The sequence below is a fragment of the Natrix helvetica genome, assembly GCF_964273705.1.
Source record: "Natrix helvetica genome assembly, chromosome: 4".
NCBI classification, from domain to species: domain Eukaryota; kingdom Metazoa; phylum Chordata; class Lepidosauria; order Squamata; family Natricidae; genus Natrix; species Natrix helvetica.
The window spans coordinates 53,495,553-53,521,220 of NC_138550.1; the positions used below are offsets into that span (position 1 = coordinate 53,495,553).

At 37.0% G+C, this 25,668-nt stretch overlaps 2 protein-coding genes across 2 annotated transcripts in view; one reads left to right on the forward strand and one right to left on the reverse strand.

Moving 5' to 3' along the window:
- Positions 1-11,237, forward strand: part of LOC309392146 (intersectin-1-like) — a gene marked incomplete at its 5' end in the record, with an annotated part of 14,713 nt that extends 3,476 nt beyond the window's left edge. The window contains 7 exons of the mRNA XM_081953144.1: positions 542-709; positions 2,142-2,354; positions 6,164-6,285; positions 6,742-6,824; positions 6,908-6,991; positions 8,075-8,248; positions 9,023-11,237. Coding sequence (XP_081809270.1) covers positions 542-709; positions 2,142-2,354; positions 6,164-6,285; positions 6,742-6,824; positions 6,908-6,991; positions 8,075-8,248; positions 9,023-9,171 — 993 coding nt within the window. The 3' untranslated portion in view covers positions 9,172-11,237. The remainder of the gene's footprint in view (positions 1-541; positions 710-2,141; positions 2,355-6,163; positions 6,286-6,741; positions 6,825-6,907; positions 6,992-8,074; positions 8,249-9,022) is intronic.
- A 1,886-nt stretch (positions 11,238-13,123) lies between these two features.
- ATP5PO (ATP synthase peripheral stalk subunit OSCP) lies at positions 13,124-21,069 on the reverse strand. Its single transcript, XM_081952193.1, has 7 exons — positions 20,977-21,069; positions 18,829-18,879; positions 16,954-17,064; positions 15,536-15,665; positions 15,238-15,350; positions 14,361-14,447; positions 13,124-13,315 (listed from the first exon to the last, which is right to left on the reverse strand). Exons 1-7 carry the CDS (start codon positions 21,007-21,009, stop codon positions 13,202-13,204), a joined length of 639 nt encoding a protein of 212 aa, XP_081808319.1. The 5' UTR covers positions 21,010-21,069; the 3' UTR covers positions 13,124-13,201.
- Positions 21,070-25,668: the final 4,599 nt, after the last annotated feature.

Below are 25,668 nucleotides of genomic sequence, written 5' to 3' on the forward strand. Positions count from 1 at the left end.
AATTTATCTGATATGCACTACTCTAGCTTGATAGTCACCAGATATGTTGGATTGTAAGTCTGCCCACCCCTATGTCTATAACCATGAGTGCTTTGCATGCTAGACCTTCACAAGCATATGTACTCTACCTAATCCTAAACTAAATTGCATACACTTTGTTATATATAGGTCTGTCACTTTCCCCTCTCCTCTATTAGTTTTATTTGGACGTTCAACCCCTCCTTACATAGATGAAACTCAAGGGTAAATTGATCTGGTTTTTAGTTCTTTAAGAGTATGATTAGATAAATCTGAGGAGTCAACAGATAATGAAAGGTTCAAATTCTGTTAGAGTAATATAAGAAAGATTAAAATAAAATTGCTTTGAAAATGAGTCAGCCTTAATCAGTTTTAGCAATCAAGAAATGACTTTTCTTTATTGGTTTGTACAGGATCTTTCTTAAGTTAATTTTTATGTATTTTTATAATTAATTCCCTTATAATTATAGGGGGAATAGATTTGCAAGTTTCTAAGGAACTAAATTGGCTTATTTTTATGTAGATATTGGAAAATACTCCTGAAAATCACCCTGATCATAGCCACTTGAAACACGCTTTAGAGAAAGCAGAAGAATTGTGTTCACAGGTGAATGAAGGTGTACGTGAGAAAGAAAATTCAGACAGATTAGAATGGATCCAAGCTCATGTTCAGTGTGAAGGATTATCAGAGGTAAAGCTTAAATATATACAAACAAATTGTCTTTTAATTTTTTTAGAAAGATCTTAATGAAATCGTGTTAATAATTCTATTTAGTTAAAAGAGATACTAACAAGATTTTTAAATTAATTTCATCCTGCTACCTGGTAGACATAACTTCTACCAGTGTCAATTTTTTAGTTTTTATTTCTCTTTGACTCTTTTATTGAGGCACAATATGAGGGTGACTCTGCTTGTGAGATAATGTAGTTCACTTTACTGAGTCAAACTAAGTTCTTTTCATACCAGCAAACTATTTCACTAGAAAAATCAACTGTTTTCTATATGAGTAGTGCTGAAAAAGGCTGTGTTTCTTCAAATTAAAGATATAGATTAAGGCAGTTGTTGCTATTTTTTAGTGGGTTTATATATCCACTAAGCCATAATCTTCTTTGCTTGATTTTAACTTAGTGGGTAGTGAAACCTAGCCATTCTTCATTATAAATGGTGGTTATGACAATATGTAAATGGTAAACGGTGTGATCACAGGTTAGCACAATACGAATCTAGACAGTCTGTGTCATATAATCATGGTTCAGCATAAATGAAGTTGCACCAGCATTCCTTAGGCTTTGCATTCCCATTCATCCTCCCACGTTATATGATCAGATAGAAAATTTCAGATTTTTCTGTCCTTTCTTTCCCTTGTTTAAAACAAATCATCTTCAAATGCTGGTTTTGGAAGCTGCCTTCTTTATATTAAGCACAGTTAATTTTAACTATAGGTCCACTTTGGGTGAGAAGCAAAGCTATAATAAAAAACAAGTGGAAGGAACAACTTGCCAATTTCAGTTCTTGTGCATTGGTACTTACTGGCACTTGCTATTCTAATGCAATTTTAATAGTTATGATAAATTAATAATAGCTGAAGAAGCTTCTTGAATGAGAAGCGAAACGTCTTCAAAGAACAGCCAGAAAGTTCAGTTGCCCCTTTAAAAAAAAAGCACCTTTGGGACAACCCCGACCTGCATGACTGAGAATCTCCATAGAGAATAAATTAATAATAAAAGTTTTATTGATCTATGTCTTAATGTGACAGCAAATACGTCTAGTGTTGTCAACAGACAAAAACCAGTCAACTGGTAGCAAAACTAGTCCAGTGTATTATAAACCCATGGTCCCAATGTATTATTACTGGTTTTACTTATATACATCCTTCAATTAAATTTTTCTTCTTTCAAATCTGATTGAAGGGCATAAACCTAAAGGAATAGTTCCACAAATAACCCTTATTTTCTAGCCACACCACCAAAGTACTGGCATCATACTGTTGGGTTAAAGCATTTACCCTGAACAGTAGCTGATGTCATGAGTTCAATTACACACAACAATGTCATGATTGGTATATTTTTATACATCTCACTGCTGCTGGGTTTGTGTGTGTGTATGTTTTGTTCCCCCTCAGCAACTTGTTTTTAATTCTGTTACAAACTGCTTGGGGCCACGCAAATTCCTGCACAGTGGAAAACTCTACAAGGCCAAGAGCAACAAGGAATTGTATGGTTTTCTGTTCAACGACTTCCTCCTGCTGACGCAGATCATAAAACCTCTTGGTTCATCAGGCACAGACAAGGTTTTCAGCCCCAAGTCTAATCTGCAGTATAAAATGTACAAAACCGTAAGTATCACTTTTAAAAAGGAAATACTGATTTTTAATTATAATATCCTTTTTTTTTCCATACAAAAGCATAAAGGTCCCAAACCTCCTGAAGCCAATAGGAGCCTTTGGAATTTTGCGATTCCTATTGGATATTTTTACAAAATGAGTCCCTGCTTGTTCCAAAATGGTTGCTATTGTTGTCTAGAAGCAAACCAGTGAGGAAGTTTTTGGCTGGGAAATACGGGCCAATGAGGTAGCTACACTGTGTGTAGGAAGCTGGTTCATTCTCCCATGGTCCTGTTTATAACTGTGCTTAAACTATTTTTACATTATTTAAATTGTTAAATTATGCTGCTGTTTTTTTTAAATTCTTTTACCTGATTGTTTTATTTATGCCACCTAGAGTCACATCTGCGAGATGGGCAGCTATGTAAATTTCATAAATAAATTTCCTCTAGTGTCCTTCCCAGCTGAGGTGCCCAGTTAATTTTGTACTTTACTTTGGAATAAAGCACTGAGTGTCAAAATTGACAAAGGTTATCCAAATACTGGATGCAACATGGCTAAAGAAAGCTCTTTGATGCATACTAGAAAGAAACCACTTTGAGCAGTTGAATACCCTCTATCAATATGTGTACCTCCTTACCCCCAACAGTCTAAACCCAGCCCTTCTTGTTCCTGCTTTGCCTATGGCATAAAAGTATCTTGTTCTGTGTTTCTCAGGCTTGGTGCTAGGCAGCAGTTGACTATTGACATAATGAATTACAGTATTCCTTGTCCAGAACACTAACCATTAAGATAATTCTCAAATGAGTTGAAGGCATTTACTGACCTTTATTTTTCAATAAAGTATAATGGCCTGTATATAGGCATTTTCCTTTGGACTGTGTAAGCTTATTTTATTATCTATATCTACTGTATATATCTATATCTATATCTATATCTATCTATCTATCTATCTATCTATCTATCTATCTATCTATCTATCTATCTATCTATCTATCTATCTATCTCTATATCTATCTAATCTATCTATCTATCTATCTATCTATCATCTATCTATCTATCTATCATCTATCTATCTATCATCTATCTATCTATCTATCTATCTATCTATCTATCTATCTATCTATCCATCCATCTATCATCTATCTATATCTATCTATCCATCTATCTATCTATCTATCATCTATCTATCTATCTATCTATCTATCTATCTATCATCTATCTATCTATCTATCTATCTATCATCTATCTATCTATCTATCTATCTATCTATCTATCTATCTATCTATCTATCTATCTATCTATCTATCTACCTACCTACCTACCTACCTACCTACCTACCTACCTACCTACCTACCTACCTACCTTATAGTAAGTAATGAAATCAGGTGAACCACATGGAAAGTATTTTCATCATGTCACTGTCAACCTTTCTGTGATCGATCAAATATTTCTAAATGGACTGCTTCACATACAAAAGGTTTTGCGTCAATGACTATATAGTAAAATGATACCTATCCATTAAATTGTAATAAACCTAAACATATTGGTTTTGCTGGGTGCACATGCAGCAGGTCTTTTCAATCACCATAATTCTTTTGTATGTCAGTTCAGTTTTTTTCAGTGCTTGTGAAAACACAGCCACAATTATACCTCTTACATATGAGAGGAAGATGATGACAATTTGACATAGAAATTAAACGGCATCAGTAGAAAATAGTGGATATAAGTAGAACTGTCAATGAAATAATTCAGTATGGAATATTCCAGCCAGTGTAACAGGCAGAGCTGTGAGCGGAGTTAAGCAAGTCATCAGACTAGAGTTGTTATGTTCCCACAAACGCTCCACATTCAACCTCTCTTGAATTCCATTGACCCTTATCTGGTGCAAATTTAGTATTGTACGTTAATTGATTAGATTCTTGTGTGTAGGCTTGAGCAATAAATCCTTCACACCTAACAGCCAGCCAGTTCTAATCCCTTGTTTTCTATCTCTTCCTTCTGCTTACCTTTCTCCTCCCAAATTACATATTTTATAGTCACTGAGCATTCTTAATTTAGAGGCACTTAGAGGGTTGATTGCAATCCTTAATGTTCCCAAAGCACCCTGGTTTCCCTTATTTGTTTCTTGGGACCAAGATAGACATGTTGTTAACCATATAACTAAAATTGCATTGGATAGTTTAAAAAAAAACTAACGGGAAATGCAGGGAAGGAAATTTTATGATGACTTGAAAGGGATGATTAATGCTTGCTTTCTCTCCCCTGATATTAGCACACATTTCTTGACTTTCTTTCCCAGAACAGTTTGAGTTTGAGGGAAACATTAATGTGAAATGGTTCTAATAAAAATGGTATGGCTCATCTAACTTTAAACATTATTAGGTATAAGAATAGACAAGATTTGGAATGATGGATTCAGTTTAGCCCTCATGGCTTCAAGACGAGTCAGCATTTGCCCTCTGTTTGGAAGAATGATGGAAATATACTTGTTTTCAGTTTCTGATTCCTCAAATACAAATCTGCAATGTCTTTAGTGATTGTTTATAAATGTACTACTTTTTTAGGTTACATAGAAAATAATGTCTTGTCCTCTTTTTTGGTCTAGTTTGTGTTTATGTATGTTGTTACCCCAGAAGCAGAGATGGAACAAAAACATACAGTATCCTCAATAATTCTCATGTAGTCTAACTCTGGCAGATTTTATATTTTCCCACAAGCTGTGGATTGGTAATATTAGTGAATTAACAAAAGCTTGTCAAGCTTTTGACAAATCATTTGCTTTAGTTTAAAAGCATACATTTACTATTCACATGCAATAAAAATGGCAGAACATTTTTTCTGCTTTGAGATCTCTTCCTGTTTTCAGATAAATTAACTACATCAAATCAGTATTTCCCACTTAGACATTTAGTATAGTGAATGTTCCTGGTGGTGATTGTTAACTCCCAATAGAATTAAATAACTATTTATAAATTGAAGGTACAGATGATGCACAAAACAAGGGATATACGTGCACGATATATTATAAACATCTAAAGTTGATTCCCATAACATATAAGATATATTGCCTGAAAAATAATGTCATGGACATCATTCACCTAATGCTAAACCTAAAATAAAATAAAATGAAATAAAATAATTGGTTAAGCATGCAGATTTAAAATTTGAGGATATAAATTGTTTTATGGGACATCATATATCATGAGTATCACAATCATAGAGTGAGAAGGGGCCATTTAAATGACTCAGTAATGTTCTATATCTAGCAATGTCTCGCACTACCAATGAAATGTTTTGGGTACTTATGAGGCTATGGCAGTTTGTAGCCTTTCCCCCATGTTTTGATCATACTATTTATGGTGAACCTGAGCTTGGAATGGGATCAGCATTCCAGTTCTTTTACATAATGTCAGTATTCTTCCACTTAATGCCCATGTTTTGACAGTATTTGTAGCATTGAACTAGAGGTGATACTATAACAACTGTATTTCAGTATACACGACAATTACTGCCTTGAGCAGATCAGTATACAGTCTTGGTGGAAAGAAGGACCAAAATGTATTTTTGCTGAAATGCTGAATCTTTTCCTAGAGGATAGCGGTCTTTTTCTTTTTTTATGTCTATGTTGCAAATAATGTAGTTATGGCCTGTGGATACCCAAAAGATTTACATTGCAGTGGATAACTGGCATATATTTTATATGAAAAAGAAAAGTACTATCTATCCAGCAGCGTACCAGTCAGTTGCGTGCCAAGCTTAACATCTCTTCTAAGGCTTTCATTCCAAATTAAACTGAATGTTGCGTAATATTTCTGCAGCCTATATTTCTAAATGAGGTTTTGGTAAAACTGCCTACGGATCCTTCTGGGGATGAACCCATCTTCCACATCTCACATATTGATCGAGTCTACACACTTCGTGCAGAAAGTATAAATGAAAGGTAAAATACCATTGTATTAACTCTGAACATAACTGGACTTTGAATGTTCTCTTGTTTGTTGTTGTTCTATCATGCAAATGTGCTACATATACTTTGTTTCATTACCTCATAGCATTGAGTGTTATTAACATTTAACTTTGCATTCTCCTATTTTGATTTCGCAGCAACTATATTTATGTATTTATTTGCTCCATAACAACTTTGGTCAGGGCATAGTTTTAATTGGGAAAAGAAGCACAAAAAATGGAATAGACCCTTGCTCTCCCTGCATTGTCAATCCCCTCTCTTGTCATTTATTTTTCATGGAGAAGATATTGTGCACAGATCCTTCATATCACATCCAGTTTGGCTATAAAACAGAGCTAAAATAGGTTCATGCTTCCATGCAATCAGATTTGCTTACCTGACACCCTCTATGACAATGGGTAACTTTGTTTCCACCTTCTCTTTCTGAAGGACAGCTTGGGTTCAGAAAATCAAAGCTGCTTCTGAACTTTACATAGAAACAGAGAAGAAGAAGAGGGAAAAAGCATACTTAGGTACTGCACTGGGGGTACAGTTTTAAGTTTTCCCCAAAATAACAGAAGAATATTATAATGAATCTTGCCTGTTCTTGCCACAGTCCGATCCCAAAGGGCAACAGGTATTGGAAGGTTAATGGTGAACATTGTTGAAGGTATTGAACTGAAGCCCTGCAGATCTCATGGTAAGAACATTATTCTTTCTCCCCCCCACAGTGTGACAGAGGGCACCTCTTGGGGTTGTGTAATCTGCTTAACAAAGTTTGTCAGAAAAAAAATTACAGTGTTTGAAAAATACCATTTGAATCGTCTCATGCAGATTAGTATGTTGACTATTATGGGACACAAGACATGCAGCAATGGGAAACCACTTCCATACTGTTGCCAAATCCCTGCCTGTGTCCATGTATTTGTCAGCCGCTAAGCTTGAAAGTATCTTTACCTTTACCTATGGCTATCTAGACTAGTACACCCTGTATAATTTTAATACAGGTAGTCCTCGACTTGCAACAGTTTATTTAGTGACCTTCAAAGTTACAACAGCACTGAAAAAAGGACTGCTTGCATGACTGTTTTTCACATTTACGACCGACGCAGCATTCCCAGTCACTTGATCAGAATTCAGACACTTGTCAACTGACTTCTAGTTATGATTGTTGCAGTGTCCCGGGGTTAAGTGATCACCATTAGCAAACTTCTGACAAGCAAAGTCAATGGGGAAGTTAGATTCACTTAACAACCATGTTACTAACTTAACTACTGCAGTGATTCACCTAACGACTGTGGCAAGAAAGTGCCTCATAAAATGAGGCAAAATGTACTTATCTGTCTTGCTTAGCAATAGAAATTTGGGGCTCACTTTTGGTCATAAGTTGAGGACTACCTGTAACGTTAGAAGCTTCCCTATGTTTCATAAGTCAGTCCACCTATTTTTGGCAGTTTCGGGAAGACAGATAAAGTGAAATTTATTGATTCCTGCTTTGTCCCCTCTCCAGGGAAAAAAAATGTCTCCTTGAAATTCACTGCCCGAGCCATTTGGGTTTAATACTAGTAGTTAGTTAACATATGGATTTCAAGTGGTGAGTCACATGTAACTTTGAATGATGCCAGACTTCATTTTGCAGCATTCATACACTAAAAAGGGCGTTGAATTTACTTGTTTAAACGCAATTGGTGATGTCTTGTGAAAAGAATAAAACTAAATTACTGACTTCATAGATGCAAATGTGTAATCAGTGCTATACCATCTATGTGAATTCTTCTATTAGGAAAGAGTAACCCGTATTGTGAAGTGACAATGGGGTCACAGTGTCATATCACCAAGACTATACAGGACACTCTCAATCCCAAATGGAATTCTAACTGTCAGTTTTTTATCAAAGATTTGGAACAAGATGTGCTGTGTATAACAGTGTTTGAGAGAGATCAATTCTCTCCTGATGGTAAGTGGCACTTCTCATTTTTCAGCTTAGTTTTGTGTTCAAAGCAGCTTTTTTCAACCTATATAGTCAATGGGGAGAGAAGTGTGTTTTTACGGCAGTGTGTGTGTATAGAAAGTATCAGGTTTCTCAGTTTTACACCATGCCTTGACAATAATTGAAAGTACACCTTTAAATAGCAGGGATCTTCCAATGAGACAATACAAGTACCGTATTTTTCAGATTATAAGACACACCTTTTTCTCTAAAAAAAAAGAGGCTGAAAATCTGGGTGCGTCTTACACTGAATACAGCATTTTTTTTCTCCTGAAACCCCACCCTCTTCACCAAAATGGCCGTGCATTGCCTTTAGCAGCTTCCAGAGTGCTTCTGGGGGCTTGGGAGGGCAGAAATGAGCAAAAAACGGGCCATTTTTTTCTCAAAAAAATATAGAGGAGCACTCTACAAGCCTCCTAAAGGCTATGCATGCCCTTTTTTGGACAAAAAACAGGCCCATTTTTCATGAAAAAAGGTCCGTTTTTGGGAGGTCTGCAGAGTGCAAAAACTTTTTTTAAAATTTGCCTCTTCAAAATCTTGGTGCGTCTTCTACTCTAGTGCGTCTTATACTCCGAAAAATACAGTAGTTACAACTGAAAGGAAAGTTAACTGGTCTACATTCATGCCTAGAGTTCTTAGCTTTGTAGATTTTCCTATAAATAATATATGTCCAGGATGTGCTTGTTTTTCAGCTTGATTCCAATATTCACATTTGTTCTAATTGCATGTTTCCTATTTCAGATTTCTTGGGTCGAACAGAAATTCGTGTGGCTGATATTAAGAAAGACCAAGGCTCAAAGGGACCAGTTACAAAGTGTCTTCTCCTGCATGAAGTCCCAACAGGAGAGATAGTTGTCCGACTTGATCTGCAGCTGTTTGATGAGCCTTAAAAAGGAAAATGGGAGGTTTCTACAAAATAGTTCAGTTCTTTTAGAAGAGATAAATATCTCGCCCTGCAGATGTTATGGACTCTTATTAGTCAGATTAATTTTTGACAATACTGAATTCCAAATTGTGAGAAAAATGTTATTTTTCATTTTATTTTTGTTCTGGTGTTTTTTGTGGAATTTCTGCTGCAGTATTCAGGGTTTCTAGAATAACAGACCTTAGTCTGTGTTCTGACAAGGTAGATAAAACATTGCACTTTTTCCTGGTTCCTGCAGCATGCTATGTCAAGAGGGAGTCCTAATGTGAATTTTTGGACTTTCTAATGATTTATCCTAGCGTGTTGTGCCTATTGCCCCTCAGAGTAGTATATAAACAAATTGTGAATATATTTATATAAAAATACTTATAACATGAATGCATTCTTGCCATGTAAGATATTTGGATTTTTTTTTTTAGGAAGTTCATGATATTTGAATGTTTGTTTTTTTTTAAAAAAAAGAGGAGAGAAAGAAATGTTGAAGTGACAGGTAGCCTGGAATGTTTTCCAGAGCTTAGCTGAAGGTTGCTTTTTCATAGCATTTGTTGAAGCAGATATTTTGTGGATTAAGAATAAATTGCTGGCCCAGGGTACAGTGACTTAAAACCCTTCCCTTTAGCAGGCAAGATTTTTAAGTGGACCTGAAACCTGTTGTCTGTCATATGCATTAAGTCTTTCACCAAATGGATTAATCTCTTATCCATGCATCAGTGCTTCAGGTATTTGTATTTTACTTGAGTTGGAAAGGATTTTTGATCCAATTAGCAAAGAGCTGCCCAAGTCCTGCAGTGTATTTGCTATACCTTGCAATAAGATTATTAAATTGCTGCTGGGGGAATTAATCTAATGGCAAGGAAAGGTTGCTCTAGTTCACAAAAGCCTTTGCTGTCCATGAAGAAAAGGCTAAACTATCCAGACAGGAGAGTTTATTACACTGCATTGTTTGCCTCGGTCAAATGAAGTGATACACCATGGGTTTTGAAACTACGGTAACACACATTGTACTCATCAAGATAGTTGCAGATTTGGACGTCAAACATTGGAAGTGCTGAGACAAAGTGAGTGATCTCAAGTCAAAGAACCTGTTGCTATGCTGCAAATGTAGATTCACTGGTGTTCTGCAATTTCAAATAGGAAAAACTTGATTCAGATGAGTGTTTAAACAAGAGACTATTTGCTTAAGAATTTGGGATGAACTTGGCACATTGACAGAAGAATTTGGGTCAGTGCAAGTGCATTTTCTTACTATTTTCACTTTTAATTCCATTTGATACCCAAGGATCATGCTTAAAAGGCAATTTTTGTAGATTTTCAGAATGAGAGATGTTGATGGTTCTGTTAGCACGTCAATGTACTTGTGAGTTGTGTTGGCTTTGTTGTTCTTTGCATGTCGTTTTGGTATCAGTTTTCATGTTTCCTGTGGAGATGAATGTTATTTAGCACAGCAAATCTTTATTATTTCCATTAGGAAATTAGAATAACTTTATACTTGATAGGTATATAAGGTCTGGTGATAAATATAAATTGTGCTTGAAACTGTGTATTATTATTTCCAAGGAAGCCACTGTATTATTTTCAGCAATCATTTTTTTTAAAAAAAATCCTGTATGTTGGAGAAACAACAAAGTTTACATTTCATACTTTTAAGAATTGGTTTACTATTTATTTATTGAAGATAGTGTAGAATTTTGTATCAGAAATGACATACTTATGTATTTTTTGACCAGAGAAACACATTTTAGTTAGAAACTTTAAACTGACCAAGTTTTAGAGTAAGTTTAACTTAATAGGCATGCAGTTATTTGGCACTGACTGGTTGAAAACACGATGAAAAATCACTTGTTTTTATTTTTCAATGTTGTTTGAAATGTTTGAATTAAGACATGTAAATAGTATACTAAGCTCACCTTTTCCTTTTTTCTGTATCAGTACATTTTATTAAATATAATGTATATGAAAATAATACATTATGTAGAAAGTAAAAAGAAAATTCCTTCATGCTGGAAAAAATATTAAATGTCTTTGTTCTAACTTTCTTTGGCTATGCTGAGTTAATACTCAGAAGATATTAACAAAGGTGGCTGTTGTTTTCTTTTCCTAGATTTTTTTAAAAAAATATTTATTTAGGGAAATCTTACTGGACAATAAAAATAGTGGGTGCATTAGCTCCGGTGTCAAAACAAATTACCAGTAGCAGCATATTCTTAGAAGACAACAGGAAGCCAACAATTTGAAGAAAGAGAATCATTCAAAGGAAGTCAATAAGTAGACCTGGCAATAAAACTTTGGCAAGTTTGGATAAATCATTTATTTATCTGCCTAAAAAGATCACAACCATGAATGGAAAATTCAAATCTAAAGGATTTAATAAATATTATGTATAATGCAAAATTTAACTGACCCATGAAGAAGAATTCATAGTTCAGCATATAAACTCTTTCTAGTTATTCAGTTAGTACTATTAATGGTCCTAGAAAGGTATTTACTCCTTCTCTCGATCTGTCAATATTTGTATTCAATATCTTTCACAAACATATCACTTCATATAGTACAATAGTATCTTGGTACTCTGCCTTAATTGGTTTTGGGAGGTCCAATGGGTACTAAAAAGGATGAGTCCCAAACAAACCACGATTTACCATGTAACCCTTTGTTTTGTTTTGGAAAAACTGTCTGTCCCTTTTCCTGTCAGTGACCTTCCCAGCATGGCTGACTTCCTGTCCACCCTCTGTGGCCACGCCCCTCTTTTGCAGCAACTTTCCCACCCTGGTTGGCTTCCTGTCTGTTCCCAACAGCCATCCTCATCAGCATGTTGAGTCCTAAATAAAGGCCACGTACTGGGACACTTTCACATCAAAATTCGTACAATACCAAATTTGTTGAGTTTAGAATTGTTGAGCACTAAGATACTACCTTCTTCAGAATTACTAAACAGATTTGTCTCCAATCATTCCTGGCCAATGCTCACCTATCTTTTGCATTACTAAAGCTTACTGTTAAGGTTGAATATGCCCCTGCAGCTATGTACCTGATGTCTTTGACCAACTAATTGCTGTCAGCATCTTGCTGATATCAGCTGATCTCAAAAGCAATATTTCACCATGTGCTGAAAACTGAGTAGAAAACCAAAAACCCTGCCAAATATATTTCTAAGTCCTCTTCTTGATTTAATTGAGCCATTTAATAAACGATTGGTTCCTTTTGATTCTAACTTCAAATCTACAATAATGCAATCTACTTAATATCAAATGTAATTCTGAATCCCCAAAGAGTTCCTCCTCCTTGATCTATGCCTAGACTTGTAGTTTTTCCTCTGACAAATATATGCCATTTAATGTGAGATTCTGGCCTCACAGAATTTTGTCAGGCATTATGTGGTCAATGAGGAATTTACAAAGACACAACTGGATTTTAATCTTCTATTATATACAGTATCCGCTTGAAATTAAACCCATTGGAATTCAGTGAAATTTGTTTTCAAGTATTGTTTAGAAAACTATGGCTTTCAATACAAGATGCATGGAACAATCTCTAGCATTAATGGCTAGTTTTGCCTTAATAGGAAAGAGCAACAAAAAAAAAAAAAGGCAGCAAAAAACAAAGACAACCAAAAACATTAATCTTTAGGGTTCCAGTCTATCAAATACAAATATGATCCAAAACAGAGACAAGATGTTTTGGAAGGTTAGGCTCTTTACCATCAGACGATAGCATAAGAATGCAACACCAGTAGCACTAACTACATTTCCAGTTTCACAATTGGTGATTCCCAGAAACACACTTTTAAAGAATGAATTGTTATTTTTGAATTAGCAGCTACGATGGGGTGCATCTTAAACAGGACAAAGACATATATATTCATCAATATCAACGAAATATCAAATCTAATAGAAAAGTACTATAAATACAACCAACTATTTTAAGGATAAACATTTTTATTGTTCTCATTGCAGACCTTGCAAGTTTTTGATGAACATTCACAAACTGGATTGACATTATATAACTTCTCTCATGATCCTACTCAGTTTTTGAATTTTGGTCTTTGTAGACATGTCAATGTACTTGTCTCCAATGCTGACAATCATTCCACCCACGATTGATGGATCGGACTAGGAAAAAATGGCAAGATTCTTAATTAGGTAGGCTACTACCACAGTATATAGTCTTGCTGTACTTGAAATTATATTTAAGAAATCATTGCAATCAAATTTATGACAGAACAGAGATGTCAAACAATCTTGACAGTTCTCTGAAATCTATAAAAACAACTTGATTGAATGTTGGGTTTTTAGCAGTCTCGGAGTCTGTCCATCTGTCTACCTGCCAAAGATATTTCTTCGGAACTGCTTTCTTCCAATTATCTCTACCTGATCAAGAAGATCAAGAAGTAATTCCTTTCTGTCCCTTCAGGTGAGGACTATCACTTCAGAGACCTTGAATATGGACCTTTTCAACTGTGGGTGCTTCTTCAGAACATTGTCCCAGAAATCTAATATGGTGCCAACCTTCCTGAGCTTTGAAGGATCATTAAGACCAGCATTTCCAGAACTCTGGCTATATAATTATTAACTTTATTTTATAGAATGGAGTATGATAAAACTGCTCATAGTTGGTGGTGATTGGAACAACGTATAACTCTTGTAAATAAATAATAAAAATAACTTGACTATGCAAGAGAGGAGGATTAGAATGGTTAGTATATCTATTTGATAGTAAATGACATAAACATTATTTCTAGTTATTATTCTGTGAACAAGGTCTTAAAGCAACTTTCCCCAAGTTTGGGAATTCTGGAAGCTGATCTCCACACATCTGGAAGACACTTAAGTCAGAAAGATTAAGAGGTCCAACATCTAAAAAAATATCAACATTAGCAGGCCAAAGAATCGGTAATTAATTCTACTGTTAATTTAAGGTTGGCTACAAATGTGGTTTTGTAAAAGTAGTTTGTTCCTATGGCGTAGAGTAAGATCAATCATTTATTAATCAACTTACATTAGTTAGATTTGGAAAATCAAAACATGGAAAATGTTTCAAGGACAGATAAAGGAATACTAATGAGGATAACGGAGTTAGCCCACCTTCCCATCTTACTTTCAGATTAAAAGGAAAGGGTTTTGCTTTAGAGAACATTTATGTAACTTGCATCAATACCTTAATTTCCAATTTCAGAGTTTCTCCTTTGGCTAGAAAACCATTCAAAGTTGTTTTCAATTCACTAAGATTGGCCTCATTCAAGGTCTAAAATATTAAGCAAAAAGAGAAAAGTTAAAAAATTGACAGGTAGCATTCAATTCTAAACATATAAGTAAGATAAATGTATGGTATATATTTATTTAGCAATAGAATGGATAGTTATGCACAGAATGCTAAAGGATTAGTTAAAAACATTTCATTGCTTTTACTCTTAACTAAAATTCTCCATTCAATAATGCCCAAGTGATATGTTGATTTCTTTTTTTCAGAAAAATATTTTAAGATATGTAAGACATTGGCAAACATAATACATAGCTTCTTACCTTACTGTGCTACATTACGCTATTCTATACTGTATCATACCATGCCACACCACACTACACTTAATCTTAGAAAGAAGTAACTCATAAATTAAAATAGCCCCAAACCCTAAACTTGCCTGAATCCCATTTAAAACCAATACACCAAAAATGTAAAACCATGGCATTGTACCAACCACAGCTCACAGACAAGACTGTCACCTTGCAAGGCTCACAATGTCCATGCAATCCCCAAGCCTGATGGCACATCCTTGTCTTCAGGGAATTTCTAAAGGCCAACAAGCATGGAGGCCAATCTAACTATAGGGGATGATATTCCATAGGGCGGGTGCTATAATAAAAAAGGCTGCTTCCTGGGCCACATCAGATGGAATTCCTTTTATGAGGAATTATACTTATTTTCATTGTGTGTAGCCATGAGATTTCCTCCATCCCCAATATCTAATTATCAGTGACTTATCTATGGTATAACTATTAAAAATAGATAATACAAATAATTTGGTCTATTTGCTTACCTGAGCAGTAGTTACAGAGCACAATATCTCTCCACGATGTGCACTCATCATCTTACCAAATGCAGAAATTACACCAGGAGTGTAAGGCAACCGACTGTTTTCAGCAAGCGTTTCTTGAAAAACAAAAATATAAGAAATTACTAATAGTACTTAAGGACATCCAAGCTGTATTAGAAGTGCAAACATATTAACAAATTACAAAGGAAAGCTTTTTCATTCTGAAGTATTTTACATATTTATTCAAATCTCAGTTGTAGAGTTTGGTCCAATTTACTATGAACACTATACATGTACTTACTGACAAAATTGATAGTGAGAGGAGACAGCTTCTCTTTAACTAAAATATCATTCACAACTTGTTGTTTTACTTTGGCCTTTACATAAGGATTCATGACAATGCCGGACAATTTAGGCTCCTTCATTACTGCCTTAAATTAGAACAAAAAAAAAATAGATCTTGGTCAAAATAATATTTGTTTCTAGCCAGTTAATTCATGACATACTAATTTATAAAAGTATGCTTCATGGCTTTGTATTGTTTAATGATACTACCACATTCACAGCACTATTCATCTTCTGATTAATCTTATATATAGTTACTCAAAAAACAGTTCATATCAACTTCTTAAAATAAAAAGAAAACATTGCTTTACTTTTATAACTTGTAAGAAAACTAAATAATGGAAGATTTCATTTATTAAAGAAAAAGTTACTTTTTGCATGTATTTCAAGGTTTTTGATTTTTCTGCTTTCAGTGGGGAAGAAACCGCTAGGTCCGTGATGGCAAACCTGGGGCACACAGAGCCATATTTGCTGGCAGGGCAGCCCTTGGCAGCCCTCAGCTTCTGCGCACGCTGATTTTTGGCCTTCCAGAGGACTGGGGGAGGCAGTTTTCATCCTCCCCAGGCTTCAGGAAAGCCTCTGGAGACTAGAGAAGGCGAAAAACAGGCCCAATGACCCAACCAGAAGTCCGGGAACGAACTTCCAGTTGGCCTGTCGAGCCAGTTTTTCACCCTTCCCAGGGTCCAGAGGCTTTCCTGAAACCTGGGTAGAATGGAAAATGGCCCAAAGGGGAAACCGGAAGTTTCCAACCCCTGACCTCCCCAGGCTCTGGAGCCTTTCCTAAAGGCTGGGGAGGGCGAAGACATGCACACGCACATGATAGCATGCACGGACACAGGTTTGGCACACCTTTAGAAAAAGGTTAGCTATCACTACTCTAGGTACAAAGGTTGTTTTATTTTAACAACAATATCTGGGTATAAAATGGTCTACCAAGAAAACATTCCTATACATTATCAGCGATCCCAGCACGCCCGCCTCCCCCCTCCCCAAAAAACCCTTGAAGAAAACTCATTTATCTGTTTTTTATAAGAAACCTGTACTACAAATCCAGTCCCAATGCTGAATATTCATATATTCAACTTAGTCTCCATCCAACTCCCAGCAATTCTAGGTGGCTCTCAGAATAAAAGACAAAATATCTATTTTTGCATGTTAACTACTCTTTTATTTTTAATTATTTAGTTTTGATATTCTCTATTGTAATTAAGGAATTTCTACTTGAACTAGAATAATTAAGTACATATTCTTAATGTTTCCTATAATAAAACGGAAGGATTTATTTTTCGCCTAACATGGAAACCAAAAAAGACCTTCCTCAAATACGCATGAGCAAACAGGCACCAAAAGAGTTGCAATGCAAAATGTTATTACCAACACACGAGTCAGGTCTTTCTCTACTTGATCCAATTTCTTCTGCTTAGAAGCAGCAGAGTAGAGTGCAGTGGCATATCGGCCTTCTAACCCATATATTTGAACTGGGGGCTGCAGGGTAAAAAGTAACACATTAAAATGTATTGATACAGGGAGTTCTTGATTTGTGACTGGCTGTTTAACCACCGTTTGATGTTACAACAACCTTGGAAAAGGTGCTTTACAGACTTGAAGCATTTCTAGCTGTTGTAAAATGTCACCCTCCCACACAGTCATGTGATTGCAATCTAGGTGCTTGGCAACTTCTTCACATTTAAGATTGGTTGACACCCCCCCCCCCCCCGCAATCCATTTGCAATTTTCTCTGACTTCCCCAGAAAGTCAGGTGGGAAGCCATGAAGACAGATGTTAAGTTGCTACTGCCTGCCAAGAGGACTTCCTCTCATCTTTGGGGGCTGGATGAAAGAATTGCCTGCTGAGGGGAGTTGAATTCTTTTAGTGGGGTTGAGAAATGGCGCTCAGATTCTGAAGATCTCAATTCCGTTCTTGCGCCCCGTCAAAGGAGTTCTCTTCTGTGTGTCAAAGGTTGACATCCTCCAGTGGAGTGCACATTTGGAACTCGGATCCTGGTGATCTGTCATCCATTTCTGTACCTCAACAAAGGAGTGCCCTTCTCTACGCAGAAGAGAGATTATATCCTCCCGTCAGATGCAGAAATATAATTCAGATAGTGATGATTTGAGCTGTTCCTGCACCCCAATGAAGAAATTCCCTTCTGCATGTGGAAGAAAGTTAACATCTTGTGGGGCGCACAAATGGAGCTCAGATCCTGGCAATCTGAGCTGTTTCAGCACCCACCCAAATGGGTTCCCCTCTGTGCAGAAGGGAGTTTACATCCTTTGGCAGGCAGCTCTTTCAACCAGCCCATAAGAGACAAGAGGAAGTTGAAACCCAAGCAGAGTGTGGCGAAGCAGTGCAATAAAGTCAAGAATGTGGGGTACCTCAGGCTGGGTGAGGGAGGCGATAAATGAGTATCATTGCTCAGGGGCTGGAAATTACTGCTTGGATTTTGGCAGGGAGGATTTTCAGCTTCTGAGTGGAGTCTCCTACGGACGTCTCCCACTCTGCATATCTTATCTGCTATCCCATCCACTTAACAACTCATGGAATCACTTAACAACTACAACCCGGAGAGCCAGAATTATGGTTGTTGAGCGAAGCAGTCATGTGAAATCTTGCTTAACAACCATGTCGCTCAATTGCCAAGATTCTGAGCTCAATCATTGTTTTAACTCAAGGACTATTTGTAATATTGCTGTACAAGGTAAGTGATCCTGGACAATTTATCATAGTCAACTAAACACACTGCAACCAATTCACTAAAATTGGTGGGATGTGAAGATTTTAGTCCTGTTATAAAAAACAACAACTCATGTATGTCTGAATGACAATGGGCTTTTGTTCTTGCTTTCTCATATTTCCTTGTTGTCCTCTTATATAGTTCTTTTCTCACCTCTTTAACTAACACCTATCTTTCCTCTCCTACCAACTTTATTCTTGATTCTCTTTTTCTCTCATTTCATGAAAACATTCTGCTTTTTCTCTTTCTTGAATTTCATACTAACTGAACATTTTGAGAATAAGATAAAACTGAACCCAATGGACCTGTTTGAGAAAATGTGTTCACAATTCATTGTACATGATCAAAGAATATAATTAAAGTGCACTTTATAAGTAAAAGGTTCTAAATGCTATCTTTTACAACAATTATTCAATAATGACACGTTTATTCCCTTGGGAGTAAAAAACCTCACTATTAAAGTTATGGTTTAGCAATACGTTGCTAAATTTAGCAATACTTTGTGTTAAACTTACCTGTACTAGCTTGGACGCTGGCCTAATCAGAGAGGTACTGAAGTGCCGCACCTATAAGAAGAAAACTATTTATTTTTTAAAAAAAGAAAGCTGTATTACATCAACTGAGTAAAAAAAAATCACAGTAATAAAAAATTGAATTTACAATTGAGATAGGTCACTTTGTAAAACTTAATTCTGTAGATTTGAACCGAATGCATCTTTCAGACATACAAAATGTAGCTTTTAAAAAAAACTATCCACAGGAATTAGTTCAGTGACCAACAGCTGAACAAGGCGCACTTTCAACATTACAACAGCATCCTATTAATTCAGCAAATACAATATATTCTTAATATGATCAATTAACATAACAATAATTAATTTGATTATTTCTCAATGTCGTTCAGTATTGTATATTCTGGTAGAATATTACTTCCAGGGCTGTGGACACTTCAGTGATAATTTGGAAATTGTGTCCAAGACCCTCTGGACAAGGATCTCTACTACTCTATCTATATGGTTGCCAGACAATAGCTTGATGGTACATAATCATCAATCAACAGCGCAACCACATTGTGAATTTCCCTTCACTAGATTGTTTTCAGAGAGGCTGGATAGCAATCTTGAGATTCCTGAACTCTGTGTGTTGGGGGGGGGGGGATACTCAAAAGCCAGAAGGGTCCCCAACTCTGTGGGATAACCCTATGCTTATTTCACATGCTTATGCAACTAGTTTTTCCTTTAATACAATACAATACAATAGTAGAGTTGGAAGGGACCTTGGAGGTCTTCTAGTCCAACCCCCTGCCCAGGCAGGAAACCCTATAACATTTCAGACATATGGCTATCCAACATCTTCTTAAAGACTTCCAGTATTGGGGCATTCACAACTTCTGGAGGCAAGCTGTTCCACTGATTAATTGTTCTGTCAGGAAATTTCTCCTCAGTTCTAAGTTGCTTCTCTCCTTGATTAGTTTCCACCCATTGCTTCTTGTTCTACCCTCAGGTGCCTTGGAAGTAGTTTGACTCCCTCTTCTTTGTGGCAACCCCTGAGATATTGGAACACTGCTATCATGTCTCCCCTAGTCCTTCTTTCTCTTAAGCTAGACATACCTAGTTCCTGCAACCGTTCTTCATATGTTTTAGTCTCCAGTCCCCTAATCATCTTCGTTGCTCTTCTCTGCACTTTTTCTAGAGTCTCCACATCTTTTTTACATCGTGGCAACCAGAACTGAATGCAGTATTCCAAGTGTGGCCTTACCAAGGCATTATAAAACATTTTCCTGTTCTATTTCGGGAATTTCTTTCAACCCAATTTATCATGCTGCCTTTCCTTCTGGAAGAAAGAAACATTTACTTATTGTGTTCCTGGTATGTTATTTACGGTATTTAGCAAATTGCCCATCTCACAAAATGTAACAGGGCATAACCAGGTTTCGGGCTTCAGCTGAATTCTGGCAAGACGGAGAGGATGTGGATGCAGGAGACATCAGGATCTGATTCTCATCTTTAGTTCTGGGTAGGATTGCACTCCCTGTGCTGTCCATCTCCTTGGTTCTGGGGTGTTTGTTGGGGTTTTTGGTTTTTTGTTTTGCATAGTTTCGAAATTTCAGTTGCTTTTCTTTTTATCCTTTTATACTCAGAGGCTTGCCCAGAGTCGCCCTATCGGGGAGATTGGCAGCATATAAATTTAATAAATAAACAAACATCTCCCGATAAGACCACAAGCACTTTCTCCGAGCGCCACCGGGAGACTGTGGGTTCACGAGTCATACTGGACCACCAGCAAACCGGGGGTCGAGTTGGCACAAACGGTGGGCAAAAAACGCGATTAGCTGTTTTTTGGGGGGGTTGCATTCAGAAATTGCTCGGGCCTGCGGCGGTCCTTAAACTCCAGGAGGAGGATTTGCAACCAATCTGGCAGCGAAAATGGGAGACCGCCCGCTCGAAGCATCCCCTTTACACCCTCCTGTCAATCAAGGGTCCTGCTTTTTAAGCAAGCGCCGTATCTTCGGGTTCTTGCTTGATCCTTAAGACGTGAGCTTTCCTTCCCCCGAACTCTCATAGGAACGGGAGAAATGTCCTTGTAACGAGAAGACCATAAACTCAGGAAACCTCCCACCCCCCGTTTTTGTTTTTAAATCCACGAAACATTAAACCACTCACCTTCAGACCCAGCCCTGCCGCCGAAGCCGCCATCTTCTCCTCTAGGTCAAACCGGCCTTCTCGGCCTCGCAGGCAGGAAGCGGAGGCTGACGCACAACTGCGGCTTTCTGGGAGTCGTAGTTTCCGTGGAGCGCCTCATTTCTCAGACCGCAGAGAGGCGCATATTACGTACCGAGGAAGGGGAGCTCTCGCGCAGTTCCAGGGGACAAAGGAAGTCTTAAGGGGGAGGGGGAGGAGGAGGAGGAGGAGGAGGGAGAGCAAAGGCTTTTGCGTTGCTTTGAAAATGTACAAAAACCATGGGTTAGACTTATGCGGTCCGATCGTAGTATGCACAAAACCTATTACTTATTATGTAGAAAGATGACTATTGTATAAAACCAGTATTTTTATTCTCCTATTTTCTGTATTTATACTTTTCCTGTTTTACATAATTATCAACATCAGATATATCCATGGATGTACTTATGCAAGGGCGATTGAAAAGTGATTGGAAGGAGGGCTAGTAGAAAAAAATATATGCTCACAAAATATATGTTCATGGTTGACTGAAATCATTACTGATAACTGAACATACCTGGACCCATAAATAACCATGGTTGACTGAAATTGTCCAATATCAATGGACACATAAATTAACATATAACCACACTGGCTGGATTTGCATAACACATTAAGCTCCTAAATTCAACAACCATGTTTTAACCTTATGTGTTGTATGAACCTAATCCAAGGAAGATACGTTCACACAACGAGCAGAAATAGTAGAAATGAAAGTGAGCATTTCCTAAATGCTAGTAACCAGTTGCATTTGTGTTGCATCTGTTACCAATCTTGGCCCATTGGCCAGGAATACTCAGAATGTCATTCCAAGATATCGATATAGCTGTCCAGATTAGGACAGCCTGCATTATCTTCTCAATATCTGCCCCTATGAATAGCACAGAATTATATTAACCTACTCAAACTCATGATCACTTGGTCATTGAGGAGCAGTAAATAAGCCATCTAAAATGTGCCACCTGGATTATGTATGTTAGAAAATATTTTAAATGGTTTCTTTTTTTGATGCTAATTACCTCTATGCTTTTTAGGATGAGATGCTTTTTCCACTTCACTTTAACTTATAGTTTTGCAGGATCTATTCTGAACACCAGGTGTCATCACTGCAAAAAGATTAGGCATCTTAATAAATAACTCTCTGTAATATTTGAATTACTTAAACCAAAATTCAAATTCCAGAATCATTCGGGAGCCTGGCCAGGGATAGGGGTGTTTGCAGGGATATGGCAAAACTTCTCAGGATGACAACCACAACACACAGCGATCAAAGCTCTGTCTGTCACACATAAGATGTGCTGAACATGTGCCTAACCACATTCTGCACTCAGGCTGCTAGTATAGATCTTCTGAAATTGAGCACTGAGGCACCTAGGTTCTTGGTTAAATTTTGGAAAGTGAAGGCTTTCACAAAAATGCGCTGAGGAAATAACGATGAAAGAGGCAAAGAAGAAACACTATGGTGAAAAGAAATACTGGTGGAATAAAAGAGAGAGGAAAGTCCAGAATGATAAGTATGTGAAGAGATGGAAAAGATCATGATTTTAGAATAAAACTGCTGAGAGAAAGGAAGGGGGGAATGGTAAGATGAATGAGGAAAAAGCTTGATCTTTAAACAGTGAATTAAACCTTGATTACACAAAATGAAGTCTTTCTTTTTCATCAATCAAGAGCCAATTTAAGGGCTAAGTGATGACACATTTCATGAAGCCAAACATTTGCATCTGGTACGGAAGTTTCTTTCCAGGGGCATATGATGTTTTTAGCAACAATATATACATGGTAAATCAAAAATTGTTCATAAGGTTATTATGTTTAAAGTTTTTGGAATGCAATTTGCAAAACATTAATAACATGAAAATAAAATGCAATTTCTGACACTACTGCCAACATCTATCTAACTGCTATGCCAGTACATCAACCTTTGATTAAAGAATGTGAGTTATACTATTATATGATTAATCTGAGTTTTGTTTTAGGCTCATGTTTTAGCATTTAGACTATTTATTTTGGCTGTTTGCAGACCATGTTAACACATACCTGCATATAGCAAACCTCACTAGCATATACCGGCCCACACCACACACAAACACATATTAACACTGCAGACACATATATAGAGAGAGACGTATATTTCTTGTTAGTAGCTCTCACAGAAAAGATGCTTGCTAAAATATGGCTTTTCTGGGACAATATCCTCTTGGGGAAAGCAGATATTCATTTTAGGCACATATATAGTATGACTGAAGGTCCTAGGATATGTGTCCTAGACAGGGGTAAAATTCACTTACCTTTGCTAGTGGTTCAGTAGCAATGTGAGTGCGCGCATGTGCAGAGCATCAGAATGACGTTCGGTTGGGTGGGCAGAGCCTGCTACTGAACGCACCTGCAAAGGTAAGTGAACAGCAAGGGGGGGGGGAGGAATCCTTTGTGCTATACAATTTAGATTAGCTAGAAAGCAGGAAAGATTGCTTTCTAGCTAATATAATTTGGCATCATAGGTGATCATAGGAAAAACCAGTTCGCTTGCACCAGTAGCATTTTTTTAAACTACGGTTTGGGCAAAGCCGTAGCATTTTTGCTACTGGTTCAGGCGAACTGGTCCAAACGGGCAGCATTTCACCCCTAGGATAATGTTGCAGGCTCCAATCTGTGTTGGCCACTGGGACCAGAGGTTTTTTCTTCTGAGCTTTTGGCTAGAGAGATGCTCCCTGAAGATGGGCTCCAGCACGAGTCCAAAAGGTCAGAAGACAAAACCTCTGGTCCCAGTGGCCGACCCAGATTGGATTCTGCAACCTATATAGTGCACCATAGCTACATTATTTAAGACTGAATCTAGTTTTTCATATTCTATTGTCAAGTGATGGGTCTCCTGGTTTCATTTGTTAAATATAAAGTTGAATCTTGGGATAGCATGGTATTATAATTTTTTGAGATGGCTGAACAATTTATACACAGGCAGAGGGAAATGGGGCTTGTGATAAATCCAGTTAATCTAAGTATTCTGTTCCATCTCTTTTTTGTTCTTTACACTCCATAACTTCTGAGATGTAAATATTTTTTAACGTTCCCCATGGTCATTTTCCTCTGCAAATGATGTCTTTTTGTTAAAGGTGCAGATATGGCAAGGAATTTTGATTTATTTTGTGCATTTAATCTCCAATAAGGTCTGCCGATTTGATTTTCCTGTTATGAGAATCAAATGAAAGGTGATGCAGCTGGTAGACATTTTAATTTCTGTTTCTTTTGGCTTCAAGTATATAAATTCCTTGCATGGCCTTTTCTAAGATAGAACATGAAGTGGGAAAATATCTCTTCATTCAACGCAGAATAAGGGTTGAGGAAGAACAATCAATAGCCTTTGCTGAATTGTTTTGGCTGAGAACATACATTCTTGAGAATAAAAGATTCCCCAAGACTCTGCTTATAGCCACTTTGCATACCCACAGAAAATTGCTAGCTTCTGAAAATCCATTTCATAATTCTGACAAAACAGCGAAGCTTTTAAAATGTAACTCAATAAATTGTCGCTGTCAGAATTATGGAATTTCCATCACATTTCTTACAAAAAGCAGAAAGGAAGAAAAAGAGAGAAATATGAAGCAAAAGTAGTTATATTGATCCATGCATTTTTAATCCTCCAAAAGTATAGTTTACTAATCAAAATGGCACAAAATAATAAACAAGATTTTATCTCAAGGGAACTATGGGGGAAAAATGAGAAAGAGCTAGGGATGGTACAATCTGACAATAATATGTAATCCATGGTTTACTTAACCATGATTTACTGAATTATCCAATTGCCTAAATTTGTACAATAGGCTGATTTGCACTACACAAACCAGTCAAAACTTCTACTCAAAACTCTAGCAAGTTCCTTGGTCTCCTGTAATCACTGAAGCATGATTGGTGTGTCTAATGTCAGCGTTCCAAATATCATGCAGAATTAAATCAGAGTCCAAGGCAGAGCTATCCTTAAAGTTCCAATTTAATAAGACAGACATGTTGGCAACCAACTGTGAAATCCCAAATCTAAAAGCTTCCTGGGATTCCACCCAGTTGAACGTTCATGATCTTATCCCCACACCCATAAATCCATCACATGGTCCAATCTTCTTCGGCCATGCTGGCATCTCCACCCAGCTGGTTCCGGTCAGGTGCAGAGGTGTGGAGACAAAAGATGACCTTGATTTCTAGAAAGGAATGACAACACCACATTCCTCAATTCTACTCCATACTATTCCCTCCTCCCAATTGCCCACTAATGAAACAGCATAGTAAAGAAAGAGAGAGAAAGTGTGGCAGGCCAAAGATTCTAAAAGGAATATAACTGCAGTCCTGACATCTACTTTGGTCGGCAGAGCATCTGAAGATGGGCAAACCATTCTAAGTTTCTGGAAATGACTTCAAAAATGTACATCCAACCCAATAATCAAATTCTACCAGAAGATCCTTAGGATGAAAGTTTAGGAATTGTTTTCAGAGTTTGCTTGCCCTATCCTTTAACTAATTATTCAGTCAGCTTTTTCCTCATGTTAGATACTTATACTAACTACAGTGGTTTCCACCAAGGTCTTCTGTTCCGGTGGGAACAGAGGTTTAATCCTATTGGTCGAAGGGTCTGACAGCTCCCTA

Excerpts from the sequence above, each read along its gene's own strand:
- ATP5PO (XM_081952193.1), bottom strand. The coding sequence starts at position 21,009 with ATGGCGGCTTCGGCGGCAGGGCTGGGTCTGAAG. Across the intron at positions 17,065-18,828 it reads CAGCGTCCAAGCTAGTACAG|CCCCCAGTTCAAATATATGG; the intron begins GTAAGTTTAACA and ends TTTACCCTGCAG. Across the intron at positions 13,316-14,360 it reads CTCTGAAATTGGAAATTAAG|TCCGATCCATCAATCGTGGG; the intron begins GTATTGATGCAA and ends ATTTTTTCCTAG.